The sequence below is a fragment of the Accipiter gentilis genome, chromosome Z, assembly GCF_929443795.1.
Source record: "Accipiter gentilis chromosome Z, bAccGen1.1, whole genome shotgun sequence".
Classification (NCBI taxonomy): Eukaryota; Metazoa; Chordata; class Aves; order Accipitriformes; family Accipitridae; genus Astur; species Astur gentilis.
The window spans coordinates 60,397,705-60,413,565 of record NC_064919.1 but is presented as its reverse complement, the minus strand read 5'-3'; the positions used below and the strand labels follow the sequence as shown (position 1 = coordinate 60,413,565).

Below are 15,861 nucleotides of genomic sequence, written 5' to 3'. Positions count from 1 at the left end.
GTTATGAGACTTTATACATAAAGCTGGTTGAAAAATGCAGTAAAATGTCATGAAACATTCATCCACATGAAAATATTAAAAGTTTCAGATAACTTTAAAATTCTTTCTAGTCTTTCTCTCATTGCATCTCTGTTGGTTTTCCTTCACAGTGATCGGAACTGTATCCTGCAGAAGTGTCAGGAAATGGAAGCACAAGTTTAGAGACCTTCTTAAACTCTGCTCAACTCTTTGGGGAAAAAGCACAGCAAAAAAAAAAACCACAACCACATCCCCAAAAAAGGGAAATCAGCTTCCTTGTATGAAACTTTCATACTGCTCAGCTTGATTCACATTGCTTAGGAACAAGTGATTTATTTCATTTACATGTGCAGAGCCATTTGCTGGGGCTTCAGATGCCACCTGTCTTTCAGGGGGGAAGTTTAGTGTTCTTCTCATTACCCGGTCCCTGTACGGTGGGCTCCTGATGCATGACAGAAGCCAGTGTGAATTGTGCAGCCTCATAGACTGCATGATCAGAGCACAGAATGCTTGTCACCCTCCAAATCACAAATGTGACTGTGGAATGTGATGGCATATCTCTCTGCGGGAGGCTCTCAGCCCTGCCTGCTCCAGCAACGCGCCGGGGGGCTTCGCAGCACCATCTGCACCATCAGGATGCTGCAAGGATTTGCTGCGCTGCTTTGCCAAAGGCACCTTGTGACTCAATCAAGGTAGTAACTGCAGGTTTTTCAGACATGACATAGCCAGAGAGACTCACACTAGCCTCTTACCCTACCTCTTGGGCAGACTTTGTAGCCAGTGCTGGTCCCCAAGCTGCTGGGACTGCACCAGTGCCCCACTACCAGGGCAAGCTAAGGATGTTTACACAAGATGCAGTGACAGCCACTGAACACAAAGATGGCCCATTGTAGGTGAAGGGCATCTTTACATACTGAAGCTCCACCAGCTTATCTTAGAATCAGTGCAATTAAACTGGTACAAGCCAGTTTAATTAAACCAGACACTCTTATGTGGGCTCAGTAGAAAGTATCCTGGTTAGCTTGCATCTGAATGTTTGCCAGTGCAAGCTAATCCTCTTTTGGGAGGTTTAAACCCACATATGTGTTCCTTTAAAAATTTGCGCTACCTTAGCTAACCTATTACTAAAATGACAACTTCAGTCAAACTAGAACAAGTTTCACCAGGCTAATTGTTTAGGCATTTTTAGAAATATTAATCTCTTTTACTAATCAGCTTGGTTTGCTGATTGTCGTGATGAGGCTAGCCTGCCCTACCTTTGATTATAAAATGCTATTTTGGCAATCCATGTACCAAGGACTAGTAAGGCTGTAGTGGATGCCTGCTTAATACATTACAAGGAGTACTAAGCAGCAGGTTCCTTAATGAAGGACTTTTTATTTGAACAACTTCAAGGTTTGACCTAAGACAGTTAAAAACCATTGTACCTGTGTATGTTTTCAACTTCTGATCCTGCTGCTCACTGGTCTTTGCTGTGACCTGACCTGCATGCAGCTGATGTTAGGACAGAAGTCATCCTGCACTGCCAGCTGCAGCAAAAATGGGAGCTTGGGCACTGCTGGAGTGTTGACTTGCCATGTCTCACCTGAATTTCACAACTGTGCAGGAAAATCCCACCAGATTACTTAATCTATTACACTAAAAGCACACCATTGTCCCCTAAGACTTTTAGCTGCTGTGTTTTTTACATGCTGCTCTACAACTATCACAATAATCAGAGAATGAAAACACCAAATCAGGTCAAAACCAGGATTATGCACCATGAGAAATAAAACCCAGATAGTTTAGATTTTCTCATTAGTGTATTTTTAAGTTCTTCAGGGAATTTTCAATGCAATGCAGTGCTCAAATAGGTAGCCTCTTCCACTCATTTTGGTAATCACCATCAATAACTGTCATGCAATCTACGTATCTTTGGGGGTTCTGGTAAAATACAAGAATAAAGAAAGGTAATGCAGTAAGAGCTATTTTTACTAACATCAAAACTTATTGTCAAATACTGTATTATCCCTTAAAAGTGATGTAATTTTCTTTCCAAAACTACGGAGTCTTTCAAGATACTCTCATTTCAAGAAGAGGGTGTTTGACCACTGATTATCATTTTAAGATGGTAAATCAAAAGTTATTCTAACTAGAAATCATCAAGTAATGCACATATGTTCTAAAACAGCCAATAAAATGCACTCGAAACAGTAAGAGTGACTTCAGCTCGCAAAAAAAAACAAACCCAAGTAAAAAAGCATTGGGAAAGGATTCGGAGGGAACAACATTCTGAGTACTGGTATACAAACACAAACAGCGTTTTTCTGGCTTTTTTTCAAGTTTTCTGTATTTCTGTTCTCCTCATTTTCTCACCTACCCTCAACAAGCTTGCAAAGTGGCATGCAATTGTTTTAGCAAAATCTATTGCTTCCACCATCTTCATTCCTGGGACTATTCATTCTGCGAGGCGGCAAACTGCCCATACTACTTGTTAATGAAATAAAGTGTTAATTACCATTATTAAAGGCATCCTTGTTGGTTTTGCTGGAAAAAGACATCTGCTGGTAAGGAGCAGTGGATTTCCACAGTGCACTGGTTAATGCTGGCTGACAAGAAGTGTCCACTTTGAGGTCCACCTGATTTTCACTAGTCCTTGCTCTATCAGAATTTGAGATGTCCAGCCCATACACACCATCCTCATAAATGAGAGAAGAATCTGATCTGTTGAGACTGCTTAGAGACACATACACAACAGCTTCATTTAAGTAGAATGTATTTTCGCCATGTAAGCTGTCCAATTGATTATGTCCCATTATCTGCAGAAGGGGGAAAAAAACCCAGAGAACAGCATTTTCACTTTTGTCCAGCACCAGAATCATAGAATCACAGAATATCTTGAGTTGAAAGAGACCCATAAGAATCACAAAGTCCAACTCCCTGCTCCTCACAGGACCACCTAGAGCTAAACCATATGACTATGAGCATTGTCCTGAAGAATCCTTATACCAGGATACATAAAATTAACTGTCAGACAGAATGGGGATTCATAGCCAACAGTCACCTCATTTCCCAGAAGTTAACCTCAAAACATGTTAAATTGGATGTGCTCTCAAGAATAAACAGTTATAAACTAGTACATTTTGCCTTAGCTCCCCTCAAAACACAGGAAAACTCATTAATAATTGCAAAATAGCAAATAACAAAGGGTTGCTACCTGGGATGCACTGAGCATTTGCTGACTCCTTTCAGGGGGTTAACATTTTGCCCCATGGCTCAACGAGGTGCCACTTCACATGTATAAATCTATGTACACTGCAATCCAAAAATAACACTGTACCTCACGTAGACAGGTAATCATAGAGAACAGGACTGCAGCAGTCAAATTGGGGATGGCAAACAGCATTCAGCAAGTGGACGTGGCTCCCAGGGGCCAGTCCAGTTGAAAATGCAACTTCTGCAAAGACTACCTGCCTGCAGGTGTTTATCAAGGCTGAGCTCACAAAAAAGCAGCAGTAGCAGTATGAGTTACTGCAATGTTTGATCATCCAAAACAAGCTAGGTTCAGTGTAATGGTGAAAACACTGGGCTGGAAATACTGGCTGACTGGCAACCACCCAGCCAGCCCTGCTGCTGCAGGGAGTATGGTAGTGGAAAACGCAGGACAAAGATGATCCCAAGGCCTGGAATGCATCCAAAGCCATGCAGTTTACTTGAAATAAAAATACAAGTAGTCTTACACATGAAATATTAGATTAAGAACTACTACTCTTTGACACTCAGCATTTCATTATTTTGCCTCTCCGTCTGTGCAATTCCGGCCATCCCTGCATCAGGCTATCATTCTTCAACTTCCTCTCCTCAAAAGACTTCAGAAGTCCCATCCATTAAAACTGACAGGCAAGTTCAGTTTTGGTTTTACCATCCACTTCTTAAGCACTGCTAAACAAGTCAAAATTGTACTGCAAGCTATGTAGTAAGAAGTGTCTTCCTTGTTTGGGCTGGGCAAGCATATATGGATAAGTCATGTTCACACAGTGTTCACAAAAGCCAGATGAAAAGGGGGAGGTCAGAGGCCAATCCTTCACCCCCTCATGCAGGCACAAGCTTAGACGCCAAATGGTCACTGCCCGTTATGGGTCAGTTGCCAGCTGGAAAACTAGGGAGGTGATGGCCTAAAGAAAGGCTCTACAGATTTTCATGTGAAAACGAAAACCTGAGCAAAAAAAAAAGCTGTTTGGGTCAGTGAGCTTTCAATATATGCAAAGGCCAGCCAAAATGTTTTGATTTTCAGGTGCTTTAGAGAACAGTAATGGAAATCAAGACCATACTCACCGAGGCAGGGACTAGAAGCCAGGTCCCAACTGGCAGGTGAGCACCAGACAGCTGAGTTCAGAGTCAGCCTCTATCCTTCACCCTCAACAAAAACTTACATCATTTTTAGTATTAAATGCTTAAGCAGCTTCACAGCTACTTTAAATTGCATCCCCTAATAATGACCATCTCCAAGGAATTATACTGTCAGCAATGGAGTCACACACCAACCTCTTCCCCTAAGGAGCGGCTCCTTTCAGGGGAAGGCCTGACACGTGGGGTTCACAGGAGCCTGGAGCTTCCCACACCTGAAGCAGCCACTTTTCCTCACTGACGACAGTGCTGTTGTCCAGGAACAAGGACAGCAGCCAAAGACTTCACTAAAAGCTTTGTATGTGTCAAGCATTACAATAATTTAGCCTTTCTTCAAGAGGCAGGACACACAATGTATCTTGCAAACACAGCAGCAAAGCAGAATATAACACAGGTTCTCACAATTTCCATCTCTTCAATTTAATAGCCATCCGTTTGAGTCTGGCTTCTGTAGGGCACCCAGCTTAAAATCACAGAATGGCTGAGACTAGAAGGGACCTCTGGAGGTCATCTGATCCAACCCCTCTGCTCAAGCAGGGCCACCCAGAGCAAGTTGCCCAGGACCATGTCCAGATGGCTTTTGAATATCTCCAGCAATAGACACTCCACAACCTCCCTGGGTAACCTGCTCCTGCTCGGTCACAACCACAGGAAAAAAGTGTTTCCTGATGTTCAGAGGGAACCTCCTGTGTTTCTGTTTGTGCGCATTGCCTCTGGGCCTGTCACTGGGCACCACTGGAAAGAGCCTGGCTCCATCCTCTTTACTCCCTCCATTTAGGTATTTATATACGTTAATAAGACCCTCAAGAGCCTTTTCTTCTCCAGGCTGAACAGTCTCAGCCTCTCCTCATAGGAGAGATGCCCCAGTCCCTCAAACATTTTTGTGGCCCTTCACTGGACACTCACCTCTGCCTCGCTCAACCCTCTCCACCCCCCCCCACCCCGTAGCTCTATGTGTCTCTTGTTCTGGGGAGCCAGAACTGGACACAGCACTCCAGGTGTGGCCAGAGTAGAGGGGAAGGATTATCTCCCTTGACCTACTAGCAACACTTGGCCTAATGAAGCCCAGGAGACCATTAGCCTTCTTTGTGGCCAGGACACATTGTTGACTTACGGCGTCCACCAAGACCCACAGGCCCTTTTCCGCAAAGCTGCTTTCCAGCTGGGTGGCCCCCAGCATATACTGATGCATGGGGTTGTTCCTTCCTAGGGGCAGGACTTTGCACTTCCCCAGGTTAAACTTCATGAGGTTCAAACAAAGCCCTTGGATATGCCTGAGCCTCAGCTTCCCACGTGCTCACTCATTACGTTGTCAACCAACAAAACCCAGATGTACTAGTCTGTTCATCAAGGAAGGTCCCTCTAGGTCTGCCATCGGGGATATAATTACGGTGGGGAACCACACACCTCATAGCTCCCTGTGGATGACAACAGGCTACTTTGTTGACCATGCTTCCAGTGCCAGAGGAGCTTCTTCTGCATTTTCACACTGTCTCTTTCTCTCTCCACCATTTTCTGGCCCTCCTGGAGCCTCTCCAAGCTCTGCTGGTACTCCTGCAGCTGCAGCGCCAGTCCCTGTCGGCTCCTCTCCAGCAGTTCCTCCTGGCACCCGCACTCCCTCTCCCGCTGCCCCAGCTGGCCCTCCCTTGCCTCCTGCTCCCGCTGCCGCTGGTCACATTCACGTAGCCACCGCTGCTGCTCTTGCTGAAACTGCTGCTTCAGCTTGTGTATGTTGGCCAGCTCCACCCTTTGTTTTTCCAGATTCTGGCATTTTTCTTGTTCCAGAAGTAGGTTTAGCCGAGAACCATGGCCCCGACCAGTCTTCTCATTCTCTTGCAGGAGTAACCTACGGAGCTCTCTGTGGCTGTCCTGGATAGCTAGTGCTGCCTAGACACCACAACAAAAATCAGACACAAATGCTGAAATATTACCATTAATCCATTTCTGTATTTTTACATAGAAGCATTGTATGGAAATACTTCAACCTCCCATAATATCGGCACTAAATGCTTTGAGGAGGTTATTCCTCATGCAAGTAGAGAAAATGCTGTGTTCATGCCTTTACCAAGACATGTTTCTAAAAGCACTCAACCATTTCAAGCACTTTTAACACAGCTTCTGGTTTACACTTAGTATTATTATACATGTTTACGTTACAGCTGTGCATATGCACTTCAGTTACAGCTGGGGTCCTGTTCTGTCAGAGGATGTTAAGACACAGAGGAAAAATGATTTTTCATGTTAAAGAGGGCATTAAGGCACTGGGAATGCTACGCTCAACAAAGTACTCCTACCACAGATGTGGCTTGTACAGATAAAACTGTACTGTTTCCAGCACAACTCACCCCAACCCTAGGCTCTCCTTGCTAACTGGCAACAGTGCAGTCCTACTAGCATCAGTCCTACAGGCACCTGCCAACAGAGCCATGGCACCAGGACCATACTGCTACAGGCACCTGACCAAGATACCTGTGCAGGCAGAAATCTGCAGAATAGTAATGATTTCAGTTTTGATGTTTCAGTAGTTTATTTTACAACTGAGAGTGCTATATTCCATCCTTCACAAGGATGTTGTGACATTGTTTGCATTAAAGATTGCGACATCCTCCAATAACACAAAAATAAATAGCTGGGATTAAGAAGAAAGAAAAGCAAGAAAGCCCTAGATCTGCTGAGGCACTTATTGCTCAGCCTATCTTCAAGAGCTGGCATGGGAATCTACTACAGCAGACATTCCCAGAGAATTCCCACAGCCCTGTCACCCCATGCTGTCCACCCCAGAAAGAGTTTTTAACTTTATGCAGTGTGCAGTTCCCACTTTTCTTGCCTCTTCCTCCAGTATTGGGTCAGTTCCAGTGATTTGTAAACAGGGCAAGGACAGGATCCCTGCTTGTTTCTCTGCACCTATACTGTCAATTCATGGTCTGAATGATTAAGGCACGATCCCAAGCCTTACTTTACTGCTCCTCTGGTATTAAGCTATCTCTTTTTCAATTTTTCAAAAATTTTGCCTGAATTACAAGCTTTTTATTTTGCTTTTGCATTGCTTCAATCCACTTAACTTCTAAGCCCAAGGTTTCCAGGATTACTATGAAATATGCTAATGTCAAGAGGGTCTAAAAATTAAACATACTTAAATGAAATATTTTACAATAAAACTATAAAACTGCACCTAAATAAGAAAAAATAAGTTAAAACATTCAAACTTAGCATGGAAGAGGCAAAAACTTCAGACTAAGGCCCTACAGAACATACGCAATAATTAATTGAGATTCAAATATCTAAATTGGGTTGAGTTTGCTATGTAAGTGGCAAAGGCACTGTTTACTAATAGCCAGGAGAATTTTCTAAACAAAATACTAAAATTTTTCAATATTTTGAACTATAATTTTAGAAATCTGTACATGAAATTACATCAGCTCTGTTAAAGCCATCATTTTACTTTCCCCTTAGATTTTGGCAGGGGGTGGGGGGTGATCTCCAAGCAAGCAAGCATTATTCAGTTCTTAAAAGAAACCTACCACTGATGTAGAATAAAAATATATTATATGACAACTTATGCAACAGTCGGTAGAGATAAGTATTCACTGACATGATGTCTAAAAGTAGGGCAAGATGAAAACAAACATTAATAAGTAAATTATTAAGATTAATTACTCTACAAAGTTAGCAGTGGAGTAGTCACCTGTATGCTGTACAAGAGACGGGTTAAGTTCTGGATTGTTTGTACAATCTAGAAAATAAAAGAGAAGGATTTTCAAAGGTTTGACCACTGTTAACTAAATAGTTACTACATTCTGTCTGGGGTTTAAATAAACTCACCTCTGTCCCTGTAGATCCTGGGAAACTCATACTTCCTCCCTAAAATAAACACATGTTGCTTTAAAAAGTAGGTTTTAACTTTAGAATTGTATCATCTAGGTAATTTATTTTTTTTTAAACTAGTGGAGACATTCATATCACTCATATATGCAGTGCCGAGTCAAACCTTTTTGTGGGTATGTGAAAAAACAAGCAATAACCTACGAAGACTAATAATTCATCAACACTGGAGTTTCCGTGGAATTCACTAGAGATTCTAAGCACAACTGTAAAAACAAAAATATTTCATCCACAATTTTAATCCTCTCATGACTAATGCTACACAGAAAAGACATTTCCATTCATTCTTTGTTTACTTGACAGTTTTGAAATACAGCAATCAAACTTCTGTGTATACAGCACAGTGGGTTTAGATAACTTATAGTAGGATGAAACAGTACAAGACTTCTCAAAAACAGTGACATTAATGGAGCAAGAAGCTAGCAGAAGTCACACCAGTGGTTTACGGTGAATGCCTTATACGTGCTGTGAGGTGCTGAGCAAAGGCTGCGTGCCCCCTATACTCTGCAAAATGCACCAGCGTGGATACTACTGTCCACTGCAGCAAGGCTCAGCCCCTTCACACTTTCCACCCTGCTCCATTTTCCTAAGAAGCTTTCTAAATTTATGGGGTGAAGCCACCCATAATCCCTTCAGCATGAAGAACAGCTCCTCTGAGAAAGATAAGGTGAAATGGCGTAGAAATAAAATACAATCCCTTCTGAGGCTACACTGAAAAGACTTCCAGTATGATTTTTCTCTTTTTTTTTTTTTTTTTTCCCCAGAGGAGCAGAGGAGGGTTTGCTGAGTATTTGCTCTCTCTCTCTGACTTTCCTAAGTTCTCTACTGAGTCTCATTTTCCACCACAGAGAGCAAAGCAGCTGCTCCATTTAGCTGCAATAACTGAAAATGAAGATTAAAAAGGCCAGGCCCTGAAACACAGCTCAACGCAGACAAGCTAGGGGGAAAGGGAGCACCGGCTGCAGCATTTCTTCCACTTCTCTCTCTCGTAATCTCTGTTTGGTATTTCCCTCCATTCCCTCTCCATGTCCTCACCTCCTCCTCCGCTTCTCACTGCACCCAGGAGCCACGTAACTGCTCGGCTCTGCTGCGAGAAGCAGACGACCTGGCACGGATGCCTCAGTGCAACACAAGGACTAACACAAGGGAGCTCTGCTTTCCCTTCGCTAGGTGGCCAAGACGAGCAGCGGCAAGGAGAAAGAGCAGGGCTGAGAGAGGAGAAGGAGATGCTGGCAGGGTGAGGAAGAGGAGAGCTCACATGCTGAACAAGAATGGGGTTTCTTTCAGTTTTTGAAGCCCTTTTTAACTTAATAAAGGAGGTGTACAGGGGCATTGAAGGCTTAGCCGGCTGTGGCACGGCCAAGGGCTAGCAAGCGGCCGCCCCAGGCGCCTGTGGTCTCCTCACTGCAGCACCACTTGAGCGCTGGGGGATGAGCCCAAGGCAGGTTTAGTCGAGCTAGCCGGGGTGACAGCAGCATTGCAGCTGCGCCACTACAGCTTCAGCACAAGCCCTGTAAGTCCAGCTAGGTCCGAAGCAAAGACATTCAGCAGTTTAACCTCTGCTGCAGGCCGCCACCACCTCCCTGCCACTCTTCCCTAGCACCTTGGTTCAGAGCGATGAGCAGCAGCGGAGATGAGGACGGTCAGATCCCAGGGCAGACTGCGTGCACAGCGCCTCAGACACTCCCCCGGAGATGCGATTACGAGGCAGGAGCAGGGGGGACGAGATGGAGACCACCTCTCACAGCTGCCTGCTTGGGACGCCACGTGTTGCACAGGCAACACTCTTCCTTCTGATGCTTGGTCAGCGCCTAAGCCCCGAGCGGGGGGCTTTCGCTCCGGCTGTCCGGCTCTTGGTTGCCCAGGCCAGCTGGCCTGAGCCCGGTGCTGCCACCCCACCACCCCAGGCCTGCACACCCGGCGACCGAAGGCGGGCAGGAGAACATCCTCCGCCCTTGAAAGCCCTCGCCTCGCCTGTTTTGTTTGCTCGTTCTGCCACCTCCTGGTAAGTCTAATTCTGACATGGTAAGATGTGCCATGAGTCTTGCCCAAACAGCAGGCCAGACCAGAATAGTTACTTAGGGTGGAGGAGTTTGCTGCAGATGCCTCTAGTCCAGCTGTAGCCCAAAGTAGGGCTACCTTCAAAGTTAGATGAAGTTGCTCAGGGCCTTCTCCAGCCAAATGTGGGAAACCTCCAAGGATGGAGACCCCACAACCTCTCTGGACAACCTGCTCCTGCTTGATCCCCCTCATGGTGATCGGTTTTTTCCCTTACATACAGTCAGAATTTCCCTTGCTGCAACCTGTAGACTTGGATGCTCATCGTTCTGGTGCGCACCTCTGAGAAAAGCCTCCCTCTATCTTCCTATAACCCCAATGGAAATGTTTTTATGTGGAGCTACTGAAACTTCTAATGGACTAGATTTGAGCCCCTCTATACTCTATTAGGTTATTTTATTCCCCCCCAACTAGCTTCTGTGCTCCCTCACTTGGACTTTTGTCTCCATTCCATTTTTTTCCACACACACTCTTCTACCTAATCCCTTCTAACACAGCAGTCTGGTAAGACGACCTAGAGCTGAACATGAGGCAGGTTATAGGCAGATTAGTGTATTAGCAGGAGTCTTCCAGAAATAGCTAGAAAAAAAAGCCCCAAGGTTTCAGGCACACAAGCCCTCTTTCAGATCTGATGCAAAGACAGTATGCTAAGTATCTCCTTTCCTAGCAAACTTTGCTTTCCATTTCAAGTCATGTATCTTCTATTCTTGCCTCTCCCCTTTATTCCTTTTGTGGTCCTGTTCTCCACCTAAGGACTCCACAATTACAGTTCACTTTATTTCCACACGGTAACTCATACTGCTCTTACTCTAACACTTTGCTGCTACGTGAAATTTGCCATTCCTAATTTTGCCCAGAACTGCCTTTTGATTCTGCTTTTTCCCCAGAGTAGCTTATGAGTTATAGGACTTTGAAAAATGGGCAGTTTCTCTTCTATTCACTAATTGCTCCATTTAGTTTTAATTCAAAATTCTGAAGCAAGCTGGTGTAAGAAAATCCATCCTATTTTATGTGCTTGTTCTCAGGACGAAGTTCTTCCAATGCATAAGTCTTTCTTGCATTAGCTGAGGTCTCAGTCATTGCAGGAGACTTTCATCATCCTGTGAATAGGAGGAGGGAGTAGAGGGAATACTATTGTCAGCTCCATAGAGATGGATGTATTGAATGATGACAGCAGAGAACCAGGCACTTAAGTGGCCCATACAAGTGGTACGAAAACACTGTGGCTGTTATGACAACCCACCGATCTGTAAGCCTGGCAGAAAAATCATTCTGCATTTGGACTGTTTATGATTGCTTTTTAAAAATCCATTATTAATTGCAGTGACCTCTACTAAATTGAATTATCTGGATTTGGGTGAAATGTGCCTATCCTGTGCTTTGTGTTTTGGAAGTGTCTATAGCTACCCCATAAAAATTTGGACAGCATTTACATTCCCAGTGCCCAGAGTGCTATGTGCAACACAGGAAGAAAAACCGGTTACAATACCTTATCCTCTAGATTGGCACCTGCCATTTCCTTTTCAAGACTGAGATCAACTTCACATGATTCTTCAACTTCTGTTATTTCTGCATTTAACAAATAAAGCCCCAATAAAATGCAAGAGAAAGGTATCAAAGCATATTCTGACTAGCGAAACAAAGGCCACGCTTTTTTACGGCTACTCACAGGATGCTGAAAATGGAGATTTACATAATTTGGAGTTACATAATGGATTCTAGGCTGGGGAAAAACAAATTTGGAAGCCAGGATGGCACAGGTAGAACAACCAAGTTTTTCCTACCTTAAAAATTAGTAGTGTTTCACTTACACAAATTTGAAGTATAGCCGTATCACTAAAAATGCTCTGCAGCAATAGTTTTTACAGGACTTTATTCGCATTTTTTTTGCAAGAAATCCATGCTACCTTTTACAGCTGAAATTATTGGGACATCAATCCTGGTTTCCAGGCCTTCTGACAAAAATTGGCTGATTTGGGAAATGGCCTATACTGCAATACAGACTTGCTGTGGAGCTAAGCCTCAATGATGAGAAAGTGTATGGAGATAGGCAAATTTGACTCAATATTGCTGAATGCAGGCATATGCTACAGAAAAGGTGCAGTGGAGGCAAACTATCCATTTACTTCAATGAAGTTATATGACAATTTACACTATCTGAGCATTTGCCCAAAGACAACTTTTATTACATTATCTTCTATTGATTCTGGAATACACTGAGAAAGCGTTCCAAAAAAACAATCCAGTATCAATTATTTTAGCACTCTGAATATGTAAAAGCATCAAATTTTACTCACCACCAGAAACAGATTCCAAGATTTCATTGGCACTACTTCTGTGCTTCACACTTAATTCCTCAATACTTTCCTCTGGTGATCTGTCTTTTTCACTCACTTGTGATGTCACTACAGCAACGTGGAGACTTTCAACTAGAGAGGAAAACATGCAGAATTACAGAGGCCCCTTAAATAGCTCCTTAATGCATAAATCAATGACACAGAATCATAGAATAATTTAGGTTGGAAGGGACTTTCAGAGGTCATCTAGTCCAACGCCCTACTCAAATCTGGTCGAACAAATCTTGCCTCTCTCTTATCCTATCACCACGTGCCTCTGCAAAAAAATCTGTCTTCTCTGGATCCTCCCATTAGGCAGGAATGAGATCCCACGAAGCCTTCTTCTCTCAAGGCTGAACAGACCAACTACCTCAGCCTCTCCTCAGATGTCACCTTCGCCAAGGTGACAGCCCCCTAGTCACCTTGGTGCCCTTCGCTAGATTTGCTCCAGCTTGTCAATGTCTCTCTTGTCCAGAGGAGCCCAGCACTGGTCACATCACTCCATATAGGACTCAGCAGGGGTGAGTAGAGGAAGGATCAGCTCCCTCAACCTGCTGGCAACTTCACTCCTAATGCAGCAGCCTGGGAGGCAGTTGGCCTTCTTTGCCACAAGGGCACATTGCTGCCTCATGGTCAACCTGCTGTTGAATAGGACTCCCAGGTTCACTTCTGCAAAGCTATTTTCTATCTAGTCAGTGCCCAGCCTGTACCAAAACATGGGATTACTCCATCCCAGATGCTAGACTTTGCACTCATCTTTGTCAAACTTCTAGGGGTGTCTCTTAGCCCATTTTCCCAATCTGTAGAGGTCTCTCCAGCACATTGATCACCCCACTTCATTTGGTGACGGCCACAAATTTTCTAAGAGTGCACTCAATCCCTTGGTTAACTTCATTAATAAGTATGTTGAACAGTAGTTGTCTCAGGATCCACCCTTAAGGGAATCCCCTAATAACATGTTGTCAGGTGGACATCGTATCACTGATTACAATCCTTTCGGCCCAGCAGTCCAGCCAATTTTCTGCCTAGTTATGCAGTCTGCATCTCACCAATTCAGCTGTAAGGATGCTACAGCCAGCGCAGCCAGCATTTAAGGCCTTGCAGATGTCAAGGCAAACAACATGCGCTGCTCTCCTCTCATCATAAAACCCATCAGGTTGGTCAGACACCAACACCAGCCCTTGATGAATCCATGTTGGCTGTTCCCAGTCACCTTCTTGTTCTTCATGTTCTTGGAAATGGCTTCAAGGACTATTTGCTCTATCACCATCTCAGAGATGGTAGTGAGCCTGACTATTTTGTAGTTCCCTATATATTCTTTCTTGAAGAGGAGTGTGACGCTTGCCTTCTTCAAGGCATCAGGAACCTGATCACTGTGATCTTTCAAAAATGATAGAAAGCAGCCTCACAATGAGGGTCCCTGAGCGGCCTTGGATTTATCCTGTCTCATCTCATGGAATTGTGTATAGCCAATTTGCTTAAGCACTCCCTAATTCTATCCTTCTCCACTGTGAGCAATGCTTTATTCCTATAGAGTCTGCTATTAGCTTAGGGATTTAGTATTTCTGTTCTGGAAAATGATCCCCAGAAACTGCCTACAGCGTAAGCAATTGTAAATTCCTTACAGTGTGCTGAAGAGTCCTGAAATTCAAGACATCATCAACATTAGCACGAGGGAAAGTTAAAATTAAAAGTGGGCGGGATAAGGTGTGTAAGTATAGGCTGCCATTTTAGCTAAAGTGACATTTACTGTTGCATCACTGACATACTCCCTACCCAAGTTTTATCAATTTTATCAATAAAATGCTCTCTGACTTCATAATGATGATGGAGATCAACCTTCACTACTTTTATCAGTTGAAATGTGGTTATTAGCCCACAGTTCTCAATTTCGGTGATGCTAAAATCTTGTAGTCCTTCTCAAAAAGCATACTGGATATGGCCGTTTACCAGGACTCTTTCCAGCTGAGTTTAGCTGAACTTCCAACCAGGTGAGGTATCCACAAATACCATTCCCCTCCTTCCTTTGGAGGACAGCACTGTAGGTAGCACAAGGCTATCACATCTCGGTTAGATAGTATGCAGAAAAAACACAGCTACTACAGCAATTCTGGCAGGTGTTTCTGGGCAGATCTGCCAGGATGATCTACAGTTCGGTCTGTATATGACCTTACATGATTCTGATCCATCATCAAATCAACCAAGGTAGGTGAAGATCTGGAACCAGATGCAGTATCATACTGCATCCTGTGATCTGCTTTACAGGGCTGTACTGCAGGGAGGACAGCTAAGGAAACAATCCTTAGGTGCAACCTAACACCATGTCCCTGCCTGCTTACATATGATGTTATACACTAAACATATCCCTTATATCAGTCTGGCAGGTGCCACCTTGTGCATCTGACAAGCATAAACTTGAGAGACTTCTCTTCAATGCCCTTTGCCAAGTTTTGACACTGCCAGTTCTTGAGACTTGACAGAATAGCAGCACAAGGCAACAAACACAGCTGTACTTTGTTACCTTGAATTATCTGCCCATGTGAAGGGCCACCAGTCCACTCTTCCCATGCAAACTCACCTTCTTTGAGTGCTGCTGCCAGCAGTGAAGCAGCCTGTGGAGTTTCTCCAGAATCAGGTTTGACAAGGAGGTGAGGTTCTACATGAACCTCCTCAAACCCACTCAAATCTCCCAGTTCTGCATAGATATGCAACTTCTCTTCCAAATAACTACAGATCTGCTGGTCCTGGTTACTCAGTAATTCTGTCAACAAAAATTGAACACTGTATTAATATTTTTTATCCTACAGGCAAAGCATGTTCTCCATTCAACCTTCTAATCCTTACGCCACATAGACATTGCTAGCTCAAGCTAGGCCTTTTTTAAGTGGCCAAGAACCAAATAAATCCCATAGTCTGTCCTAAAGAAAGATGGCAGAGACCCTGGCAGAGAGTCAGGCCAGTGGCCTTATGAGGTGGCCTTGGCTGCGCTCTGGGGTCCTCAGCTATCTCCTGTTGCACCCACAGTGATCAATACTGGAAAAGCACTTGGTTCAGGCAGCCAAAAGATGTGCTGATTCAGTGCCTCAACGTCAAAGAAGGACACCTACTCTCAGCAGAGGATGCCCTTCCCTGTGGCTCTCAACAGGAAGGACATTCCTGGAATTTCACTCCTTGCAGAAGT

The 15,861-nt window shown here is 44.1% G+C and overlaps 1 protein-coding gene across 6 annotated transcripts in view; it reads right to left on the bottom strand.

Annotated features, from left to right (window-relative positions):
- The window catches only part of ARHGEF28 (Rho guanine nucleotide exchange factor 28), an 83,084-nt gene that overhangs the window by 15,181 nt on the left and 52,042 nt on the right, over nt 1-15,861 (bottom strand). For 3 of the 6 annotated variants that reach the window (XM_049795867.1, XM_049795866.1, XM_049795865.1), the window contains 7 exons: nt 15,259-15,441; nt 12,642-12,773; nt 11,834-11,913; nt 8,227-8,265; nt 8,090-8,137; nt 5,812-6,291; nt 2,516-2,816 (listed from right to left, as the gene is read on the bottom strand). In XM_049795867.1, coding sequence (XP_049651824.1) covers nt 2,516-2,816; nt 5,812-6,291; nt 8,090-8,137; nt 8,227-8,265; nt 11,834-11,913; nt 12,642-12,773; nt 15,259-15,441 — 1,263 coding nt within the window. Of the gene's footprint in view, nt 1-2,515; nt 2,817-3,343; nt 6,292-8,089; nt 8,138-8,226; nt 8,266-11,833; nt 11,914-12,641; nt 12,774-15,258; nt 15,442-15,861 lie in introns of those variants that run through there. The other 3 variants (XR_007505125.1, XM_049795869.1, XM_049795868.1) reach the window with 3 other exon arrangements.